This window comes from Brugia malayi (assembly GCF_000002995.4).
Source record: "Brugia malayi strain FR3 genome assembly, contig: Bm_v4_ChrX_scaffold_001, whole genome shotgun sequence".
NCBI classification, from domain to species: Eukaryota; Metazoa; Nematoda; class Chromadorea; order Rhabditida; family Onchocercidae; genus Brugia; species Brugia malayi.
In genome coordinates this window covers 16,891,573-16,914,581 of record NW_025062479.1, presented here as the reverse complement: position 1 = coordinate 16,914,581, position 23,009 = coordinate 16,891,573, and the positions used below count along the sequence as shown (strand labels likewise).

The 23,009-nt window shown below is 31.0% G+C and overlaps 2 protein-coding genes across 3 annotated transcripts; one reads left to right on the top strand and one right to left on the bottom strand.

Moving 5' to 3' along the window:
• Window positions 1-9,786: 9,786 nt before the first annotated feature.
• Window positions 9,787-14,426, top strand: Bm2216 (Uncharacterized protein; the record flags this gene model as incomplete). Of its 2 annotated transcripts, none has more annotated exons than XM_043075128.1 (4): window positions 9,787-10,077; window positions 10,978-11,098; window positions 11,539-11,687; window positions 14,283-14,426. In XM_043075128.1, 4 exons carry the CDS (start codon window positions 9,787-9,789, stop codon window positions 14,424-14,426), a joined length of 705 nt encoding a protein of 234 aa, XP_042931062.1. The 2 variants fall into 2 exon arrangements, with proteins under 2 accessions (XP_042931062.1, XP_042931063.1); XM_043075129.1 differs by having other exon boundaries at window positions 9,844-10,077.
• A 2,224-nt stretch (window positions 14,427-16,650) lies between these two features.
• Window positions 16,651-22,839, bottom strand: Bma-elpc-3 (Uncharacterized protein; the record flags this gene model as incomplete). The annotated part of the gene is made up of 11 exons (XM_043075127.1): window positions 16,651-16,699; window positions 17,381-17,574; window positions 18,804-18,869; window positions 18,941-19,045; window positions 19,394-19,591; window positions 19,957-20,196; window positions 20,613-20,792; window positions 20,999-21,115; window positions 21,518-21,693; window positions 22,121-22,229; window positions 22,648-22,839. The coding sequence occupies 11 exons, from the start codon at window positions 22,837-22,839 to the stop codon at window positions 16,651-16,653; spliced, it is 1,626 nt and encodes a 541-aa protein (XP_042931061.1).
• Between the last annotated feature and the right edge of the window lie 170 nt (window positions 22,840-23,009).

Here is a 23,009-nt window from a genome sequence, read left to right as displayed (position 1 = left end):
GATTTCAAATCAATATTTGTTCCTTGAGGGAGAATGATCCGGATTTCCTTCCAGTTTTTTCAGTGGAGTGCGAAGTTTCCATTCTGGGTTTGAAAAATCTGCAACTTAGCTTTCTTAAAAGTTTGGTGGAACTATGAAGTAAAACTACGGCGGCGTAATTTTTTGATTTGTGCCTCTTCAAAAGATTTTTTACAACAATAAATTCTCAAGGAAGTTTAGGCTTCCTCAAGTATTTTGGAACACATATAGAAGTCGTCATGTCCAAATTTTGAGCTATTTCATTAGCAGAAATAAATATAAAAATGAGAAAAAGGGGCTGTTAGCAAGAAATTTCCCTAGAATAAAACGAATAAGGGAGAAAGGGAAAGGAGAGAGGAAGAAAGGATCCAAATGAACAAGGTAGAAAAATGTCGTGGATCAACTTGCACATTAACATTAAAAATTAGTAATTTAAACATTGGAGTCCATTTAATTTGAGTATTGAAAAATTTCTCATTTAATGTGTCTTACTTATTCACTAACCAATCATTCCGTACATTTCGTCAACTTTTGTGTGACATATGCAAAATAATGATTGGACCGCTGTGAAGCAATTTTTCTGCGTAGATGAATGAATAATATTGATAGACATTGTAAATGAGAATTTTTTCAACAGTTTAATCCACCCTAATTACATCGTTTTTCTTTATTATTTATTGAACTATTCTTACATTCGCTTGAAAATGGTGGATAAGAATGATAGGGTTAGTAAAAATGTTAATTTGAAAATTTAAGAAAGTTTCAAAGACCAGTTGCCGGATATTTCTTTATATCTCTTAATTAGAAAAATGGTAAGCATGGGACAAGATCATTTGTTTAGATATGCTATTTGTTCCAAATTTAAACCATTTGAAATTCTGAAATTTAAAATTTTTTACACAAATGATTTATAAGCTTCTTTTAATGACTTTTTCTTCAAAATAATAGTTGTTCATGCTTTGAGTATGATATTCTTAAAATAGTGTTCCAAAGTAACCTTATCATTAACTGGCACTGATAATATGTGCTGTTTTGATAAGGTTGACTGCAAGCAAAATGACAAAGTGATATTTTTCGCATTTTTTTTTTACTATTTTGCGCTGCATTTGCAGTGGAATGAAAAGGTTTTATGTTTTCTTAACGCCTCACGAAATTTATCTCAAAGAGATGTCGTGTTTATCTTTGAAGATAACTGTCGATTTTTTAGCTTGAATTCGTATATGAATAACTTAAAAATACGAAAAGGAATAGCTTGGAAAGCCTTAGATACAGGAGAAAAAGGAGGAATGAAAGATGGAGGATAGGGGAAAGGAATAATGACGTAATGCTCAAATAATCATTTATGATTTTATTGATTGAGAAAAAAGGATTGAACTAGTAAATGAGAAAAGCAACTAAATTGGCCAAAAGTTTGTTCTTTTTCCTCAAATAGTTTGTGTTGTCTTAAATTTTTACTTTTATTCACTAGAAACTATTTTACATAAATGGCAGTATTCTAAGCAATCATTTTAATTTTTTGAAATGCATCAGAAAATAGAGCTAAAAACTTTACAATGCATTCTAAATTTTTACTGTCTTAAGCTTTTCATAAAAATTTGAGAATTTTTATCAGTTTTTTTCGTGTCAAACATTTTTCACATATTAAAAAAAACTGCTTGGAAAGAAAGCACTAGTTGACTTGTAGACTGCTTCTATAAAAAACGTTTCATTTTATGAGCTACAATTCTTCTTCATTAGTAGCCGAGGAATTTATTTGAACAGTGTTTCATTATCAAGTAAAAATTAGCGTTTCTCTTAAACTCCCCGAAGTTCCGATTCTGCAGGAAAAAGCTCATCATTAAATGAGTAAAATCAAACATAAAATTTCTATTGATATCAACAATATTGTGGCTACAGCAAATGCTTATTTTTATAAAAGCAATTATGATGAATAGTTTTGATTCATCGATTTAATGTACTTGTATATCTCATTAAGATATTTAATAATGTCTCATCGAAATGGGAGGTTAAAAACCCCATTCATTTCTTCGCCCTATTCCTTCCTTTACACCATCTCCTCCTCTCTTTTTCATCTTCCTTTCTCTCTCTCTCTCTCCCTATCTCTCGTGAAGCTTCCTATCGGGCAACAAACTGTTTTATTCAACTAACAGATGTCTTATAGCTTTCCCCAAAAAAAAAAAAAAAAAAGAAAAGTACAAGTTAAAAAAAAATAAAATACAAAGAGAAGATGAAAAGTTAAAAAGAAGGAAAGAAATCCATTTCTGCAATAAATTTCGCAGATTTTTTTCAAATTTTGGGAACGGGAAATAATGAGAGTGTGAATCATCGTTCAGATGTACCTCTAATGATAAAAACGCTTGCCGAGAAACTCAACCCTTATCTATAGTCTAATTACTAACTAATCAGATGTCTTCCTTATCTTCCGTTTTGATTAATTATTATGTGGTCACATTGAATTTCATTTTATTTGACAAGGATTGAGAATACTTTTTGATTTTATTTCAATAAATTCAAACATGAATTTATTGAATTGAAGTTACAAAAAGATTGCGCATGCATCTTTTTTATAAAGGAGTCGAAGGAAGTAACAGGTATGAGTCAGAGTAAGGCTGTGAAAACCATTAATGCTATCATATTCCTTATGTTTCATTATGTTAAAAAGACACATGTAGTTAACCTCTCATTGATCGTTCGTTAAATGTTTGACAAATTGATTGCCCTTTTCAATAACATTAATGTATCTCTCAGTGTTATCCAAACACTAATTTCTTTTTCTTTAACCAACTTTTAAGTTTAATTTAATGATCGATTAGGGTGAATCATACGTGATAGATATTGTTTCAAAATATAGCAAACATCAGACTAATGTGGAACCAAAATTTTAAATCACTATAAAAGTTCACATTTTAATTAATTTCATTCTCCTTCTTATTTCCTTTATGTTCATCTGAATATATGCTATTTAAATCTAAAAAATAGCAAGTGATAGTTTTGTTTCTCCTACTCACTCATCCATCTGTGCAAACTCCATTTATTGTAACCGCTGTATCTTTAACATCTCATCTTTTAGTTTCTATTTCCATATTGCCGCATTTGTTCACTGGTAATTTAACAGCTCACTGATATCTCAATCATTTATCTCTCATAAATTGCTAAGTTACTTTCTAGTCACTTGGCAATTCACTGGTGTTTTACCATTCATCTCTTCCAGTTGAATGTATTTGTTTGATAACCATTTTCTTTGATCTTTTTGACTATTTAGTTATCAATTAGTAAGTGCCACAATCCTTAAAACTGATAAGCTTCCATGTTTTAGAAAATATGAAAAGTCATTGGTACAGTTCTTTATGAAATACTAACTTTCGCTCACTGATAGTGCTGAGCAAAACTCCATTGTTCCTCAATATCTTCATCATTCACAATTTCAATTTAAACATTAATTTTATCACAATTTTCAGTATACCTTTGGATATTTGTTCATTTATTGCTTCTTTTTGAGGAATTATTCGTCGACTAACAGTTAACATAAATTTATATACTGTGATGAGTATATTAAAAATCTAAGTACCTTGAGATTAACTACAATTTTCCACTCTGTTTTAATATATAGATAACAATCAATGACAACGTATACTTCAAATGATTCACTTTGAGGAATTAGTTTTAGGATAAAATTAACTTTGCAATTTTCATAATTCCAGGTCTGTTTCAATTGTTTAGCAAAGATATTTCGTAGAAAACAATTTTGTACTACTCTGAGTTTTACTTTGTAATATCAACTGATTTCGTCTTTTTTCTGAAAGATTTATTTCTTTTATTTTTTTCCTCGGTTCAATTTATTCGTCATTTAAAAATTGAGTAGGGAGAAAAAATCACTTCTGGAAAAGAAATTTTGGTTTTTTTGCTGTTATGCTATAGGATTTTTGAAAATTTTCCTTTAAATTCGCAAAATTAAAAATTTGCTACTACTATTATTGTTTAATTTCACTTCAATTCATATATATTTCGAAATATAATAGGACGAACAAATTTTCCATCTTTTCATTTGCTTTTATTCATTCAAAAAGCAGAAAAGCCTTGTAGGAAATTTTTTTAAAGCTCTGCTTTTGTGAGAAAACTTATTGACTTTTAGGAGACGATGGGACGAAATGTAGAACGGTGAAAAGTGTAATTTTTTATGGACAAAGTTAAATTAAATTGAAGGTTTTTCTCGATTCGATAACTGCTTCCCTTCTTGATGGAGGATTTTTTTTTTTTTTTTGTAATGAGAAAGACGAATTTACTGAGTACTCTCCGAGAGTACTAAAAACAAAAAATTTTTTATTCTTAAATCGAAGTAATACACTTGGTTATTTCGAAGCTACTACCTGTCCAAAAATTAAGATTTCTGGTTGAGTAGACATCTGATTGTCCATTATTTTAGATGGCACTTTTGTTGAGGAGTGGCATTTTGAAATATTGCTAAGTCAAATCGTCCGTTCAAGTCATTCACATTCCAATGCATTGCCTTAATGCAATCAGAAGATCTTTTTTCTGTATGATGGGGTCGGATACTAAATTTGTGCTTCTTCTGAATAGAAGATTTGGTAAATTTAAACAAGAATCCAAAGTAGAAGAAACTTCAGGACGAACATTTCACACTGTAATTATCTGCAATCAGTTTTCATGCAAATCGAATTTATATCGAAATGCAAATTTCGTCTCATTTAGAGGAATAATGCGCCAAACATACGAATAGGATATAATTTATATAAAGGAAACAACAGTAGGCGAGCAAATACCTGTAATTACAAAGACTGTAAGGTCTGTAGTCTAATAAAGTCAATTATTTGCTCTTCGATATTTCTGAGAAAAATAATTCATAGGATGACCAGCATGTGCGATATTCAATTTTTTTAAAAACGGGATTATTGAGTAAGAATTCGTTGAGTTATGGAAGTAAATCTTTCTTGAAATCCCCGGTTCTTGCAAATTAAAGTTGAATGACTTACGCATTTCGACAAAAAATTAAAGACTGCATTTAAATTGCAATTTCGAATATCTTTAAGAAATATTTTAGGAAGTTGAATCATCAGTAAGTTTGGAAAAAAGAATATAAATTAAGTGTGGATTTGGTCTAAGTGTTTATTAAGAATACGAAAGCAATACACACCACAAGAAAAAAAAAAGAAGGAAACATAAATTTAAACAGATTAAAGTTTTACTTCATATTTTAATGCCAATATCGATAGTCAATGCGATCTACTGCCTAGGTGTCAACTTCTCAACTGTCAAAAAGAAGAAAATCTCTTTTTTAACCTTAACATTTTCAATACAATGTAGGATGATGTCCTCATGCTCCATCAGACTTCATTTTCCACTACGTTGCTATCATTATTTCTCTTCCTTGCTAATCAAAACAGAGAAAGCGAAGTTCATTTTTGAAAGAAGAAGTGGTAAGAAGATTTAGAGTAACGAGAAATACCTTATCCCAGATAATTTCTGAGTAACACAATAAACCATAGATTAAAATACATTATATTTGTATACATTTGATAAAAAATAAGCCATAGACAGTTTTGTTTCAGTCTAAACCACAAGTCTACGTATATTCGAAGGATGTACGCTTGGTGTAAAAAGGTACGAAAATAATTTAGACCTTGACATCATTCAAAGATGTGTTTGTCATAAATTGCATTTCAACGTTTTGATATGCAGAAAATCTTTCTTTTTTGATATTAACTTTTTGACCATAAATGTTTGTTTAAATCATTTTAAGAATTTCCTAAATTTCTTACTTTCAGTATAAAGTTCGTAGAAATTTTATGAAATGTTTCTTCTTATAGAGTGATTTGGCGCCTGCACTTGAAAATTTGAAAAGTTGATGTTTTTTTTGCTGAACAAATTATTTTTTGCTCCATTCAAAGCTTGAAAATTACTTCAAAATATGTGAAATGAGCATTCCCAATGTAAACATCTCCGATAGACAAACAGACAAACATTTTGAGATTAAACCTACTTACTTTTCAGGTAAGAGGCAAATATCAAACTTACAGTTGAGTTAGCGCTTTTCTCTCCCACTGTGTGTATTGTCCGTAGACTATTAGGAAACTTCATTAAAAATTGATCGCAAATTTAAATTAAAAATCGAAGTGTATCCGATATGTGTCAATCATTTCAATAACTTTATTTCCATAATCTCTACAGCTTCATTTCTTCTTCCTAATTTTGTACAAATTCTGTTTAATAAGAGTACTTAGAAGTACTGCTTGAAAGATAAAAAACGTTAATCAATACAAAGCAGATTAAGTGATATAACTTTCCTTTCCTTTGTTCATTTTTTGTATATTTTTCGATCGACCGCCAACGACGGCAGCAACAGCAGTGGTAGCGACTGTTTGCAGTGTAGCAAACATCATCGTTTTACCAAAAACTCCTTTCTATTTCGATGCTTTGATTATCAAAAAATTCCCTTCTGTGTAGTATTATAGTTATCTAATGGTACGGGTATCATCGGGGTGGTAGGATATGAATGCGTTGATTTCATTTTGATGGAAATGTCATTCAACCCTGAATATTGACATCATTTCTGGATAATTTATTATTTTTTTATTCATTTGTAAGTTACCAAGTTCGGACTTGTTTTTGTAATTTGCAACGAAAAATATTAGTTTAATTTGATTTTTTTTTCCCCTTCGTTTTCATTCAGTTTTAGCAAAACTTGAATTTTTCATCCATCTGCATTTTTGCAATGAACGATTGCAAATGACTTGATTAGTTCATTTCTGCTCCTTTCATATGTAGATCGTAAAAATTATCAACTGATAGATGACACATAATTTAGGGATTGTTCTGAATATCATTGTTTTTTCTTGGAACTAATGAGAAACAAGAGCTGACAGATTAAAATGTTGTTTACGGCTTATCTGATCAGAAGATATTTGAGTAGTAAGTAGTAAGTGGTAAGCAGTAAGTAGCAAGCAGTAAGCAGTAAGTAGTAAGTAGTAGGTAGTAAGTAGTAAGTAGTTAGGTAGTAAGTAGTAGTAGTATTTTTAGTTCTGAAACTTTTATCCGGTTTTGCTGAAATTTCAGTAGTTCTTCTTGAATTAGAATTTTGGATTTTTTTTTCTAATTCGAAGAAGGAAAATTAAAATATTTGAAAATATAACCAATAAGAGAATTGCCGATCGATCTGAGCGAATATTATTTTGTTTGAGGAGCAAAGCCTATTCGTATTTAGATGTACGTTAGTGCAATTAGTCATGATTATGACGAAATGCTGTGACTGAAACGAAACACTTCACGTCTTTTTAGGGTGGACACATTTTCCAGTGAAAAATAGAAAATGGATACATCATTTTTTCACTTCCATCCCAATAGGTTTTCAAAATCAGAGAAAAGCAAAAGGAAGACGAAATATTATAATATCTGAATTGAATTACAGAATATTGATTCAGTCTTATCAGTCTTAACAATAGCTGTTATATGTATGCAACCCGATGTTGTGTCATGCTACTCATATAATTTGTTTGATATTATCATTAATGCCTGATATACTTCATCTATTGAATCCATAATTATCATATAGCGATTTTTTTCTGCTTTAAATCTGAGTATTTTTTTTTTAATAATTAATCAGTTTCTTAATTAAAATTTCAATGAGACAAATAGCTTCATTGATTTAAACAACTTCAAAAGCATCGAAATTGGTTGCATCATAGATTTGTCACCTACGTGTGCGTCGTCAGCCGAACACACACACACACACACACACACACACACACACACACACACACACACACACACACACACACACACACACACACACACACACACACACCCGCACACACACACCCACACACACACACACACACACACACACACACACACACACACGCACACACACACGCACACACACACACACACACACACACACACACACACACACACACACACACACACACACACACACACACACACACACACACACACACACACACACACACACACACACACACACACACACACACACACACACACACACACACACACACACACACACACACACACACCACACACACACACACACACACACACACACACACACACACACACACACACACACACACACACACACACACACACACACACACACACCCACACACACACACACACACACACACACACACACACACACACACACACGCACACACGCATACACATACGCACATATGCAGATAGTAGTGGTTGGTGACAAATGTGTGGACTGTTGTCATTGCTCACATTTCCACTTACTAGCAAATTCAAAGCTTTTCTGTTTGATTTTTTCAAAGTCATAAATCATTCATCTCTCATTTGTTTGTTTATTTACAAAGTGTTATTTTGATTAGTATGAATACTAGCAACGGAGTAGTGTTAGTAATAAATGACCATGATAAGAGATTACTGTAGTCACTAATTGTTGTGTATGGATGAAGAAAAATTTGGAGGATGTTAGACTGAAATTTCCATATCCTTCAGAATATTATAAAACTTGTTTGCTTCTTTTTCTCGTATAACAGTCCAAATTGATCCAGTTGAGAGTGTCGCAAATTAAAGTATTGATTGCTGCACATGTGACTGGCACTCCTCTCTTCTGTCCTTGTTGCAAGTCCCGAAGAAATACCGGAAATGATCAGAAGCTATCTTTGGGAATAATGTTGGTGTGCTAACATTTAAATACAGTTTTTCTCATTGTTGCAACTACCATCAGCGACAAAGTTGAATGATTATGCAGTACTTGTAGATGTCCCTGGACAGTATATATAATTTATTACTGCATTTCCATTTCATGCTTTTTGAAAAGAAAAACAATTATCAGTGGGTCAGCATTAATCTTATGTCTTGGCTCCTTGTATTGCATTTGTTTGTTGCTACAAATGTCTCTCTCTCCAAAATCTACAAAAATTACCGACTTATCCATCATCATGATAATTACTGGTTCTTATGCCAGCCGTCAAGCCCAGCTCCTTTCTCTGTGCGCTTGAAAGAAGAAACATTACAACGAAATGATTTTGCGTGAATTGTATGGAAATTTTTTTTTTGTGAGACTTGCCTCTGTCTGGTTGATATGTGTCTATCAGTCACTCCATGTCGTTCTTTGCGCTCCAAACAACTGCAATTTTCACTTTTTTAATTTTCTTTAATGAACTGCATTTGATGTCGGTCAGAATGTATCGTTATTATTTGAAAGAGTTGAGCACATACTGAGGGATTTATCCGTTATGAGAGAAAATATTAGCAGAAGTAATGTCACCGCACTATTAGGTCAACTTCTACACATCAGTGGATTGATTGATTATTGGACACAATTCATCAATTGTTACTGCAAGATCGGTCAGTCTGAAGGAATGTAATGGTATGGAATAGAAATCGTTCTCATTTCTATCTTTCTATTTTTATTGCTATTTTTTTTTTTTATTTTTGAGTTGTTTCTCCATATCCGTATTCATTCTTTGACGAAACCGAAAATACATTACTGATCGTACTACTGATTGGTCATGTCATCTGGATTAGTTAGAAATGTGTTGAGTGTCTTTTGTGATTTGTTGATAATCGTCGGATCGTCCAAGTTTATTATTATTATTTTATTGTTATTATTGTTGTAACATTAGTCATTATTTTTCTGGCGTTATTATTGTCATTGGAAAAATGTCGAAGGATTTTTAGTTTTATTTTAGTTTGCAGGAAACAATTCATTACCAAATAAGCAACAGCATTAGCTGAAATAACAGCAGCTATTTGTTTTAAATGAACAGCGATGAAACAAACAGGATAATTAATGTTGACAATATTCATCAGGGTTTAATGTCATCATCAACATTATCCTCCATTTCATCCTCCTCCACATTAGCCAGTAATGTTGAACAGAAGCAGCAACAACCACTATTGCTAGAACCTGTTCAAAGCCAGGTAACGGACGATAAAAATAAACCGAGCAGTGGTCAGACCATTAAATTATCGCTGCCATCAGTGGAAGCCGAAGAGACTGTAACCGTCGTCCGAATGAGGAACAGACCACTCTCCAAAATTCAACAGCAGGTATTTGTGTGCATTATTTAATTATATCCTAGAAAAATAACATAGTTTCAAAGTGAAGTATTAATGTTATGCTGCTAGTTTGATTGTTTAGATAAGGAAAAAACGAGAATCCGTGCTGGATTTTACCTTCTGATAATCAAATTTAGCTTCCGGATAGTACTTCTTGTGCAAAATACTGTAAACTGGTATCAACACATATTCCATATAAAGTATATGTAGAACCGTTTGCAAGCACACAGATATTTTACTAACACATTTATAAATTGTCATTTTAAATTAGAAGTTTGAATGCTGCTAATAATGTTTTTTTTTTACTCCTTTTTTACTCATATATGATGTTTTTTACTCCTTTCTTTTCATAAGAACCTTCAAAATGATTCCAACAAATGGACTACTAATTTTAGTATTTCTTTATTTTCATTACCAAACTGTTTTTCCATTTGGAGAAGAAAAAAACTGAATCACTTCCTCATATCCTCCCTTCATTAATTTTTAATTAAGCACTCGAATAACATGGATTTTAGACAGCAATTCTAACTGCTAATAGCTTTTGAAACTATTTCTTTCTATGTCACATTTCAGAGTTACCAAAATAATCTATTAAGTGTAAAGGAATCTTAAAACCATTATTTTATATATAGCCATTCCAGCTGTTTTTGCTATTCTTCTATCTCCGGATACTTTCAGTTGTCTTGGTTCGCAGATATTTTCAGATTTCAATTTTATCTAATATCTAATGAAGATTAATAAATTTAAAAATGACTTTAGGCTTTTCGATTTAATCATTTTATTAATTATCGTAAGTAGTAATTTTAATTGCATTTTAAATATGTAAGTTTCCAATCACTTTAAAGAAGTTAATTTCCAATTGTCAGATTCTAAAATATTGAGATATTGCAGGTAACAACAAATGGTACTGTACCAGAAAGGAATGAAAACAATAAAAATAGTTCACTTGCGGTATTGCAACATGGTCTAGAAGTTCTGAACGAAATCACACCTGAAGATGATGGGAATGAAGGTAAGTTTTAGCAAAAAGACTACTTTTCTGAATTTTAAGACGTTTGAGATCATTTACTTGTCAATGGAATTTGTTGACTTTTCTCTCCTAATCAAAATTGAAACCATTTGCTTGCTTGTTCAAGGGATTTTTTTTTAAAGAAAGCTAAAGTTATGTCTTAGAAAGACAAAAAAAATTATGGTTGTTCTTTTTACATTTTTAACTGTCTTTGTTTATAACGGATAGATGAGTAAAACTAGCACTACCAGTCTTTTTCTTCTTTTCTTCTAGGCCAAACAAAAGTAACTGCGTATAAATGTGCATTTTATGAATCATTTCTCATTTCATTTAATCTGGAAATTTATGTTTTTCTAATACTTGTTGAGAGAAATATTTCACTTCTTGCAAAATGAATTTTTATTTTACTGTATTTTTAGTATATTGTAGATTTTTCTTTGCAGAGATTCGAAGATTGGATTCGCAATTGGATCATTTGAACCATTACATGGATAAAGTTGAGGAAAGGATCAAAGCACACAATGAAAAACTGATGGATACTTTGAAACATCAGAGAGAAGAACGCGAGAAAAGACGTCGTTCTTTTCACGAAGTAAGATTGTTTCTCTGTAATTGAAAAAAAAAAACGAAAGTAATAAAGAGAAGTGGAAATTTTTCCTACAAATGTAAACATGAATTTGGGATAGGTATACTAGGGTACCAGGACTGTTTGCGTCAATGGCTCGTGGGATTAGATTTTATCTGTATTTATTGGGAAATATAACTTTTCAAGTTATATTTCAAAGATTTGTTTTTGTTGGCTAAGTTTCGCATAAGTAGTAGTACTGGAATATCGAATTATCTAGTACAAGTTATCTAAATTTAAATTTTATTCAATAAGAAACAGTAAATATTACTCGAATGCAACTTTCAGCGTGTTAATTTATTATGTGAATAATGTTTCCAGTTTGGAAGCAGATCACAAAAAATTATGTTAGGAAAATTTTGAATAGTTGGTTAGGAATTCTGGATTCAATTTCTGTTTTGAAGCTTTGATGTCATTTACATCACTCTCTTTCCACACATTGATATTTTTGTTCCGATATTACAAAAGTTATAGCAAAGTTTTCTTGAAAGTAAGCAAGTGGATCAAAGTTCGATTTCTTCTCCAAAAAAATCAATAAATCATTCTTCAACATCTTTTAAAAAATGGATTTCAATGAAATACAACAACAGGTTATAGGAATATGTATTGCTCATCAAATCTTCGAATAATTTTTCAAGTACAGATCTTTCTGTTGTATTAATTTGAGTTGAAGTATTCAAAATAATTAGTTCATGACGTATTCATTTGCTGGATGGACCAACGACCCGTTTTCATAGACATAATTAAATTTCATTTATATCTAAAAATCCGGTCTTTCAATGCTAAACTGGAAGGATAAAAGAAAAAACAGAAAACTAGATTATTTCGTTTCCTTTGAATTATTTCAAGATCAGTAGAATGTCATGCATGAACAGATAGTTTTCAACATTCACAAAAAAATTTCGCACGATTTTCATTCAGTTCATTATAATTTCATATGAAATTGAAATGAAGAAACTTTATTTGCCAGAACTACCTTTGTTTATGTTTTATTTTAATGCTTGCATAATTCCAAAATATGAATGTGTATCCATTGAATCGTGACATACCGTACTAGATAATTAATTAAAAAATTAAAAAGACAAATAATGATTTTTAGTTAAAAAGACAATAATGACTTTATTTTCGATCTCATTTGAGTACTGCACTATATAAAAATTATTAAATTAATTTATTTTATCAGAAAATTATTATCCACTCAATTCCTAACTTTTAGTTCATTCTAAGGAAATAGAATTGAAATATCTGTCATTATGTACTCGCTTTTCATAATTATCATATTTTTTGGTAATTTTTTTCGAGCTTTCCACATTTTTTGAAACAATTAATTAATATTCGGAAATGACAGTGATGTGGAACTTTAGGAATAGTTCCTGAGGTTTTCAAACTTTGGAAAATATGACTCTAGTCTTCTTTCATCTAAGGTTTTAAAGGAAATTAATAGCGTTAATGTCATAGTCTTTGGTGATTTTGATTCCTGGCACACTACGAACTTTTCGAGGTAATCTTAAAACAATTTAGACTTGTTTACCACTCAAATTTGTTGATATATTTTAAAACTTTTGTTGGCAATCTCAAATGTTTTAGAGATATAGGCTTCATGCCTAAAGTTTAAGGGTTTCATTTTGAACCGAAACTTTAGGTTAATGAAGAGTTGTCGGTTCACTTGCCTATTAACAAACTCTGCAGCTTACTAAAAAATGTTTATGAGATTATTAAAAATCTTTTTCTTTATGCATTTAGTAGATCAGCGCTATGCGGTTTTTTAATATTCCGTTTATTACATTTATTCGTTTTCAGTTGGTCCCAGAAAAAATAACACTTTTTGAAATCTATATGTTTTTTTTCCAGTGATGTTAGGAGCTCATTTGTCATTTTTAGAAACAGAAACGTTAGGGAAAGTTTTTTAATTCTGTGCTTCGTATATTAGTTGTAAGTCTGTTTATTGGAATGTCATTCATTCAACTTATCAAACTTGTTTCCTTGCAATACAATAAAAATTCCAATCATGTTTTTTTTTTTTTTTTTTTTTTTTTTTTTCTTATTCAAATTTAAGACCCTTCACTTCAAAATGCGTTTGTGAAATTGATGGGATTCCTTGCCTAAAAGAAATTTTATTTACTGATTATTAATGTCGGCAAATTCGTATTCTGTTCATCATTTTGAAAACTTTCTAATGCTCTAAAAAAGAGATGAATTAAGTGAAATGCTTAATCTTCTAAAGTGAATTCATGCATTCCTATTTCCATTATATTATCTCTGTTTTGAGAACGTTATAATGGTTTGATGTACGCACTCACATATTTATTGTTCGTTTCATTTTGCCATTCTTTTTTTGACTTAATGACAGAATCTGATTTCTGTGACGTGGTTGATTTTCATTATTGAGTGATATTGCTAATATTATCTAGATCTTGTTCACTTCATACCATTGGTTCTTGTCCTGCTTTCTTTGATTTTCTAATTATTCTCAGTTTCATTTCATTTGAAATGATTATATCGAGCCGAGACTTTTAGAATCTCAATGGTTTTAGAGTTAGAGACGATAAAGATTTTTTGCAGCGTATTGCATTGAACCAACAAGAAGATGATGATTTTCAACGACAAATTTCAACTCTCCTAAGTCGTGTTGACATATCGAAGAATCGTGCATCAATGTACGACATTATCAGCCAGATGGAAATCCCAAAACCAAACGGACACTAATTTTCTGGAGATTGCTGTTGCAATTGCTGAATGATAAAAAGTTAACGTGAAATGTTGTTCTATTATTTTAAGACATTTTGATATCTACATATCTTTATTCTGTAGTTTATATTATGCGCTTATAAAATAACTGTTCCTGTTTGAAATTGCAGTTTTTGTAAATTAATTTTAATGAATGAGAATTTTAGGAATTTTAAATTTATCTTGGAACTTATATAAAATTATCAGTTGGAAGAAATTGAATTCTAACTTTTGAAGTACTCCCAAACTGTATTATCTTATTTTGTGATCTTATTGATTACATTTTTATTGCATTTGTGTAACATAAGCAATTTTTCATAATGAACACCACCCGAAACAATTGTTATCAAGAAACTATTAACATAGTTCAAGTAGTGCACCTGCAGTGTTGTATCGTTCGATGTACTCACATTATATTATACCTTAATGTTTGCTATTGCCGCTTCATTGTACTTTTATGTACAAATAATACCGAGAGCTTTTCTTCCTTTTTCAGCAGTTATAAAACACCGTTAACAACTTTTTCCAGCAACAAAATGTGATTGTTTGGACTGATCTAAATGTATAAGTTTAGGTCATGCTACAACGATGTGTTAAGAGTACTGTTGATTTCATCATCTGCAACTTAATTAAATATCGCGTAGATTACTAAAGAAAAAAAAACTCATACAGAAGTAAAACAGTTTGCCATTTCGAACTTAACAATTTCAAAAGCAGTGCTAAAAATTAGTTCTCAATGGCGCTTCTTTTTTTTGATGAGTAAAATCAATTCAGTGCAATTCTGGTTCTAAACTTAAGACTACCTAATTATCCTAGTTCAAATTTTCTTCAACATGTAAATTACATTTGGGATACAAAATCACTACCAAATGATAACTATGACCCTCTTAATTAGCTATCGATGTTAGATAGTACATCTATACCATCTTTTCACATCTTAACAATACAATAAATTACAATACATTTGGGAGCAAAGCATGGGCCAAATACCATAGATGGATAAAAAATGTACAAAATAATTGAATTCAGAACATGATCGAATTTCAGGAGTGTCTGCTGATAAAAGTTGTGTTAAATAAGCCATCTTAATTGAAGCTCACTTCCTCGTGTCAAACATTTTATGAGTTTACTTTGACGAAATGCATGTCCCCCCTCCCTACACAATCAACCATACATTGTCACTGTCTTCATAAGACATCCACGCCATACGTGAACTCTGAATAACAACCAATTTTTTATGAAGTGTGATTTGACCTGATACCTGAGAAATGATATACATTCCCATGTATAATTTCGATAATTTTTTCAAAATCATTACCCGGACCTCAAGCTTTCTGTATTTCTTATATGATATTAACTTCATGTATATGGATATTGTCTAAAATGAAGAATTGTTTTCAACTCAATATTCATATTCCTAACCAGAGACCAATTGTCGCTAATGATAATGCTGTAGTTATTGATATCTAAACAAAAATCAACTGTCCACAAAATGCAATACATTTATGATCATTTCACCAAAATCACGAAGATCTTACAACTCGATCAGAAAAACAGACAATAAAATCATACTAAGTAATTCTTTTTTGTTCTGCGATCACGCGCTGCATGCAACTCTCACTAAATTAGCTTCTGGTCCCGCATCATTCACTAAATTCCTAGCCATAACTTTCAAGAAATGATCGCGTTATTTCGAACAAAGCTTCGAAATGAAGCAGTTTGGGACATATTTTTACTGACATTTAGGGAAGTGTTACTACAAATATACAGCTAATTCAGAAATTCAAACCTTTGTAATTCGTCAGTTTGAACTTCCTATATAGATATATTTAAATCGGCAACTTTGAATTCGTCACCACTTAATTTTCAAAATCCAGAATTACATATCAGTAGATAGTAAACTGTAGTGTTAAGATTAATATGAAACTGGTAAATTTCAATAAACAAAACCCATCAAATTCTGAGTATCTTTGAGCATCGAAACGACACCATAGCAAGACAACAAGACAACACAAACTAAATTAATCTTTAAAATAACAAAATACAATGGAACATATTAAAAATATTTAGAACAAGAATTACAATTTCTTTAGAATTAAAAAAGACTTTGGAAGATTGTAAATCTATTGCAAATTACATTCATAAACATAGACATAGCAATAACATTTACAACATTTAGATCAAAGGCTGTAGAAAGTGACGATTATAACGATTTCAACATGTAAGGACCATCCAGTTCGTACCCCATTTTCCTGGAAACAATATTACATAACCTCTCACAAAAAAACAGCACAGCTGGAAAACTGTAAGGAATCATCGAGGTAAGAATTTTTTGCTTGGTAAAATCGCCATGAAAAGAATATATTTCAATTGCAGAATTTCCTTCAAAGAAATCCAACAACATAACTTTCATAAACAACAACTAAACGAGGCTGATGAAGCAAATTATCTAGTCTAATAACACGTCAATACCGGACCAGACTGATAATTATCAGGAATTTTTGGCCTAAAGATCTGAGGTCTATAAAAATTATTTGATATATATATATATATAAAATATTAAAATTCTAATCTATAACTGGTGAGGTCCTTCCAGCAGCGTAAGGTTCTAAATTTTTAATGCTTACATTCCAATATTAAGATAAAAGAAAAAACAAGCAAAACTATTGCACAAAAAAGAAAATTAAATTTGCTCCACATACGAGATCTATTTTTAAGACTGTTGATTTCCCACCAACTAAATTTCTATCTTTCATTTTCTAGAATATGTTTCCTTTCTTTAGAAGATGTTACTCAACACTTACAGGTACGAGACAATACAAGTCCAAGGATATAATATTCATAATTAATATTCTTGTGGTAACTATGTTTAGTAATCTATAAGATTTTAAGTACTCTTAAAAAACCGCAGAAATATAGCTGAGGAAACTAACCGATAATAATTCCTTGTACCTACACCAGAAATAATTGCTAATTTTCTGCTGTAATGTTCGTTTCTGGCGATTCGTTCTGCTTCTTCCATTAGTAATTGGCCAAATCCCTGATGCTGAAATTTGGATGGATCTCGAGCCGATACCGGTACTACTGAACCGTAGACATGCAGTTCACGAACAATTGATACTCCACCCTACAACTGATTCATTGTTAAATAAAAAATTTTGGGAAAAAAACTTTCATCTAACAAGCTAGTCTGTTAATTATAAATTTTCAGAGTTATCTTAAATTAAAATAGATTGAAACAATACAAAATACAATTTGTTCGAACAACAACAGTAACAATGTTTAAATGAAAAAATGTAATGTTGAAACCTTGTGAATCCGTTGAATTTTACCACTAAATCTTAAAATATTTTAAACAAAAATTAACGCCTTGAACAATTCGTATAAACGCCTCCTTACAAAACACGATCTCACGACATCCCACCATACCGTGGAAATGCAACAATTAAAAAAGCAATGTGGATATTGATATCAAATTAAAAAAAAACAAGAAAAAAAAAAACTTAAAATATACACAAACAAGTTGCGTAAATATCTCCAAATTTTTTTTTTGAAAAAGGAGATTAAACACATTTAAACAGTAGCATTTTTCGAAAAATATTGAACCACATTTTTAGTTTCCAGATACAGTACCAACTTTAATTGTATTTAGTCTGTTTTTTGCCATAAATAGGAATAGTGGAATAACCTACCATGCAACGAAAAATTTTCTATTCATACATAAAAAATAATTTTTACAGTCATACAGAAATGATTCAAAACTCTTTCTTCAATCTTTAATTTCTAAAATCTGCCAAATACCATTACTGAGAACTGTCCAAATTTTTTTCTTGATTTCTGTATTTTCAGCGCAAAGCCACTATCCTCTCTCAAACTGACCCACTCCAATAAAAAGAGAAATTAAATACTTCGCCTCTAGTTAAAAAATATTTCTCATGTTTCAAAGCCCTCTACGGCGAAATAGGTTATGTTGAAGTATATTTTTCAGAATCAATCATCATCTACGTAAAATCCAACATTTATGCAACTTGGAAAAGTATCGTTCAGAAAAGCCCAAACTGTAAATAGACCTATAACGGTTAAATCCAGTTAATTTACTCTTTCATTACTATTTCGATGAACGTCTCGTCTTTGCACCAAACTATATATATATATATATATATATATAAAGAATGATACTAGTACGATATAAAGCAAAATAATAAAGTGGACAATAGATTTCAGAAAAAGTAAAAAAAAAAGATAAACAATATAATTTTTTAAAAATAATTTCAGCTTGAATTAATGCATATTTATTATTCGATTCTAATTCATAGTCTAAATATTCAACTCTTAGTGAAGAAACAAAAACAATACCTTTAACTCAGATCGATGAACTCTATCTGCACATTTTCGTAATCTTAGCAGACCAACTAAAATATCCTGAAAGAATAGAAATTTTCAACATTTGAAATGAACATCAGATTGATTTATTAGGGATTTCGAGAAAAAACCTGTTCTGGATCTTCGTAAGAAAGAAATGTCTCCCATCCACCATTAGCGACATAATCTCTACGAATCAGTTCAATTTGGTAAGGAACGATTTTATTATGTATTTCCTGAAATTCTAACATAAATTACTTCATAAAGTACGGAATTTTTTATGAAAAAAATGAAACTGATGTTTATCAGAATTATTTCGCAAAAATCCTCGAACTTTTTTTCAAAAATTAAATTTCTGAAGCGATTTGCGACAAAATATAAATTCTGCTAGGAAACAACACAAATGAAGAACATAAAATGATGCATTTCACTCATTTTTCAGTAAATAAATTACTTAATTCATTGAACAAATCAATTTTAAGCTACGCCTAAAATCATAGGAGTTATGGGGCCTAGACTTCTTAAGTTACTCCAAATTCAGGAATGAGGAATTCAAATAATGATTAAGAATTTTAAAATGATACCTGAATTCCAACTTCACGTGTCCTAACATCTCGACATGCAGTACCAAGTTGCTTCATACGTGCAAGAGCATGTTCGCGAAGATTTCCATACTGTACTCCACTAGTAACAAGCGGCATTGGTATATCACGTTGTACACGATAAACACGAGTCCATGGAGGGATCAAAGCGAGAATACGAGCCGTCAAATCCACCAAAATCTTTAAAAAAGTCAGGCATCTAAAATTCCATTTGGAAAAACTTTTGAAATCATGTGCATTTTAGCAAAACTCGTAATCTGCAGTTTGTTTATGAACTTCTGCAAAAACCGAACGGAAAATCTTATATGGGAATAGTAAAGTGCGAAGCATGATGGAATCATATCTTCAAATTTTAGCAAGTTCCAAATAACCCAAAGTTAGTCAACGGTATTAAAGGAATTTTTGACTTTCATACCGCTAACTAGTTTTTGAGTAGCCGCAATTCTGTTGTGAAAACAACAGAAACAGAAAAAGTAAGAAAAGAATGATCAGTTCAACCATCCAATGACTTAGATTAAATTCTAGAAATATTCTAGCAACGAAACCTCTGGTGGATAACTTTTATAACGTCCAGTTCTCCATAGTTCATATAAGCCAGTGCCACGAATGACCAACGTTGGATATAATTTAAGACCATCTGGTCGAAATTCTGGATTTTCAAAAAGCTCGATAAACTGTTCCATGTCTCGTTCAATCCCAACATTAGGGAGATTTGGCATCATATGTATTACCACCTTGTAACCCGCATTTTTTGCTATTTCAAAACATTCGCATACTGCTTTGACCTGCAAAGAGAGTTCTACTTTTAGAACCAAGTTTACAGTTTTCATTTTTGTAACGGAAATTTGTATTTCAAATGAATATGGATGAACATTTATTATTTTTATCAAAATTTCCATACAAAACAGTGGATTAGAAGGAACAGATTTAGACTGATATTAAATTTTGAATGAGCTTGTTAAAGATGAGGATTTAGATAACGCAGACGATATCAAAGAATTAATTTTATCTCCCATTATAAAACCTGCCAGATCTCTTTTTTCTCGTTGGATAAACACAGAAATTTAGCATAATAATTGCTTATGCTATGCTATCAAAATGATTACAATCTCTCTAGTTTTCCGTTCCCAAATTTTGATTTTATATATTATTTCGTGACGATAGATTTTACGAATAACATTAAAAAAAAAAAAAAACAAACAGTATGCCCTCTATTCGTATCCCTAGCAACATCTTCGTATACTGACTGAACACCAATTTCTAATCTTGTACAACCGTAGCTCAACATTTCATCTAAATGTTTCGGTAAACAATAATCAGGCCTTGTTTCGATCGTTATTCCAATACATTTCACTCGACTTCGTTCACTGAATTCTACTGCCTGTATATATAATCGTATAACTTCATATAAAATAAAACAGCTACAAATGAATGTGAATTCATTTGATTCTTTTTAGTTCGAAAGGAAAAATAACACGGAAAAATGTGGTAATTTTGCCATTTACTTCCCACATTATGATAGCTGTGATTCTAAAACGAAAGTTTAAATGAACGTAACACCTAATAAAAATATTGAAATAAAAAAACCTCAGACACACTGCTGCTAGTATGACCAGTCAATGCGTCATGAAGATTTCGAATAAAATAGTCCCGATAATCATCCGGTAATGACATGAAAGTACCTCCCATTACTATGAATTCTACCTGAAAAAAAAAAAAAACATCGAATCATAGAGCCTCTCTTTGATACTTTTTTATAGTTCTTGATAAACATTGAAAAAAATCAAGACCTAGGAAAGTTATCAGAAACTGAAACAAGATTTGAAGAAAATAACAGACCCATAATAATAATTCCAGGCTTTCAATTATAATATAATGAATTCAAAAAAAGTAAATAAATAAATACATGTATATATTTTTTCATCCACTTTTGGTACATCTACAACATTTAGTCTTAACTTCATTTATTCTCTTAGCTTTCAAACTCACAGAAATTTCATTTTAAATATCTCGCAAGTTATCAGTATGTTATCAGTATTTCGCAAGTTATCAGTATTTAATGTATGATATATATATTTAACTATAAATTAAAACAAATGAACAAACTTTATCAACATTATGCCCAAGCTGCATAAGCTGTGTTACTCGGCTTCTTGTCTGCAAAAAAGGATTATAACGAGCACGTATTGCTCGCATCGAAGTTGGCTCATAACCCGTATAGGACTGAGTACTGTATTCGAAGTCGGAATCTGGTCCACCAGGACAGTATACACAGATATTACCTGAATGTTGAAACTAATTAATCACATCTTCAAATGTTTTAAATATTTTAAAATAATCCAAATAGCTTCAATAATTTAATCCATTATTCATAAACCATAAACTGAAACATAAACACGTATCTAAAGCAGGTGTCTAAAAAGGTCCACAAAAAGAATTCTGAAGACCTTCAGATAAGTACAGGCATTTTCACATAAGATTCTTTAGCTCAAGATAGATTGAATTTACGATTACGTAATTTTAAAAATGATTGACTTAACTGACAAAAGATATCTAGTTGGCAAATTATTTCAGCATTTAGAAGATTCACTTAATAATAAAAAAGTCCACTTGAATTCTGTGCAAATACTCCTGCCACAATTATAAAACAGCTCCTCCCCTCTAACTTTAGAGAGTAAAATTATAAGGTTCTAAATTTTGAAAACCTGCCTGTAAAATTAATGTGAGGACAACGATGAGGTTTACACATAACAGCAATAACAGCAATACCACTGGCTGTTCGAATTGGCTTAGCTTTCAGTTTTGGCACCAACCAATTCTGTAAATTAATGTGAAGGAACTACCAAACTGAAAAATACTATTGTTTGTATACATCAATAATAAAATTAGATCCTGAATATAAAACATATGAAAATCTAAAGTTACTAGTCACTATCAACAATGAAAGCCTAAAGATTGAAATGTGTTAAAATTAAATAAACTTTTCAGCAAGAAATCAAATAAGGATTTTCGTAATAGCTCTGTTCTCACCAGCACCAATTTTTCTGATTTATGTTCTTGCAAATCTGTTTTATACTTTCCCTAGATCTATTAGTGGTTTGTTACTAAATCCGATAAATTCTCAAAACCTAATTAAAAATTTACCAAAAGTGATATATGAATCTTCGGAAAACTGGATTAAATTAAATGTAATTCACGTACGTTTGCAAATTTTCACAAAAATTTTGAGTGCGTACCCTATGCTCCGTAGGCACTGCTGCAATAATATCAACTAATTTCGGCTGACGACTTAATGCATAGACTGATGAGACCTTACTCTTCAGACGATTCAAATCAACGTCTTTTCCCTCTTGATGAGCTTTAATTAAGTGAGCAATGATCACATTCACTGCTTTCGTCCCCTCTTCAGAAATCTCTCCCGCAGTCATCTTGGACCGCAGTTAGCTAATTCCTGAAGTAATAAACATCAAGCAACACAATCCAACAAAGGGTATCACAATGTTGTCTTCAGTGAAAATTTATGAACAGTGAAATTTTAGAAATAGAGATATTCTGGTAAACCTGCTACTTAACTGGTAAACTCTGGCAAACATTTTGA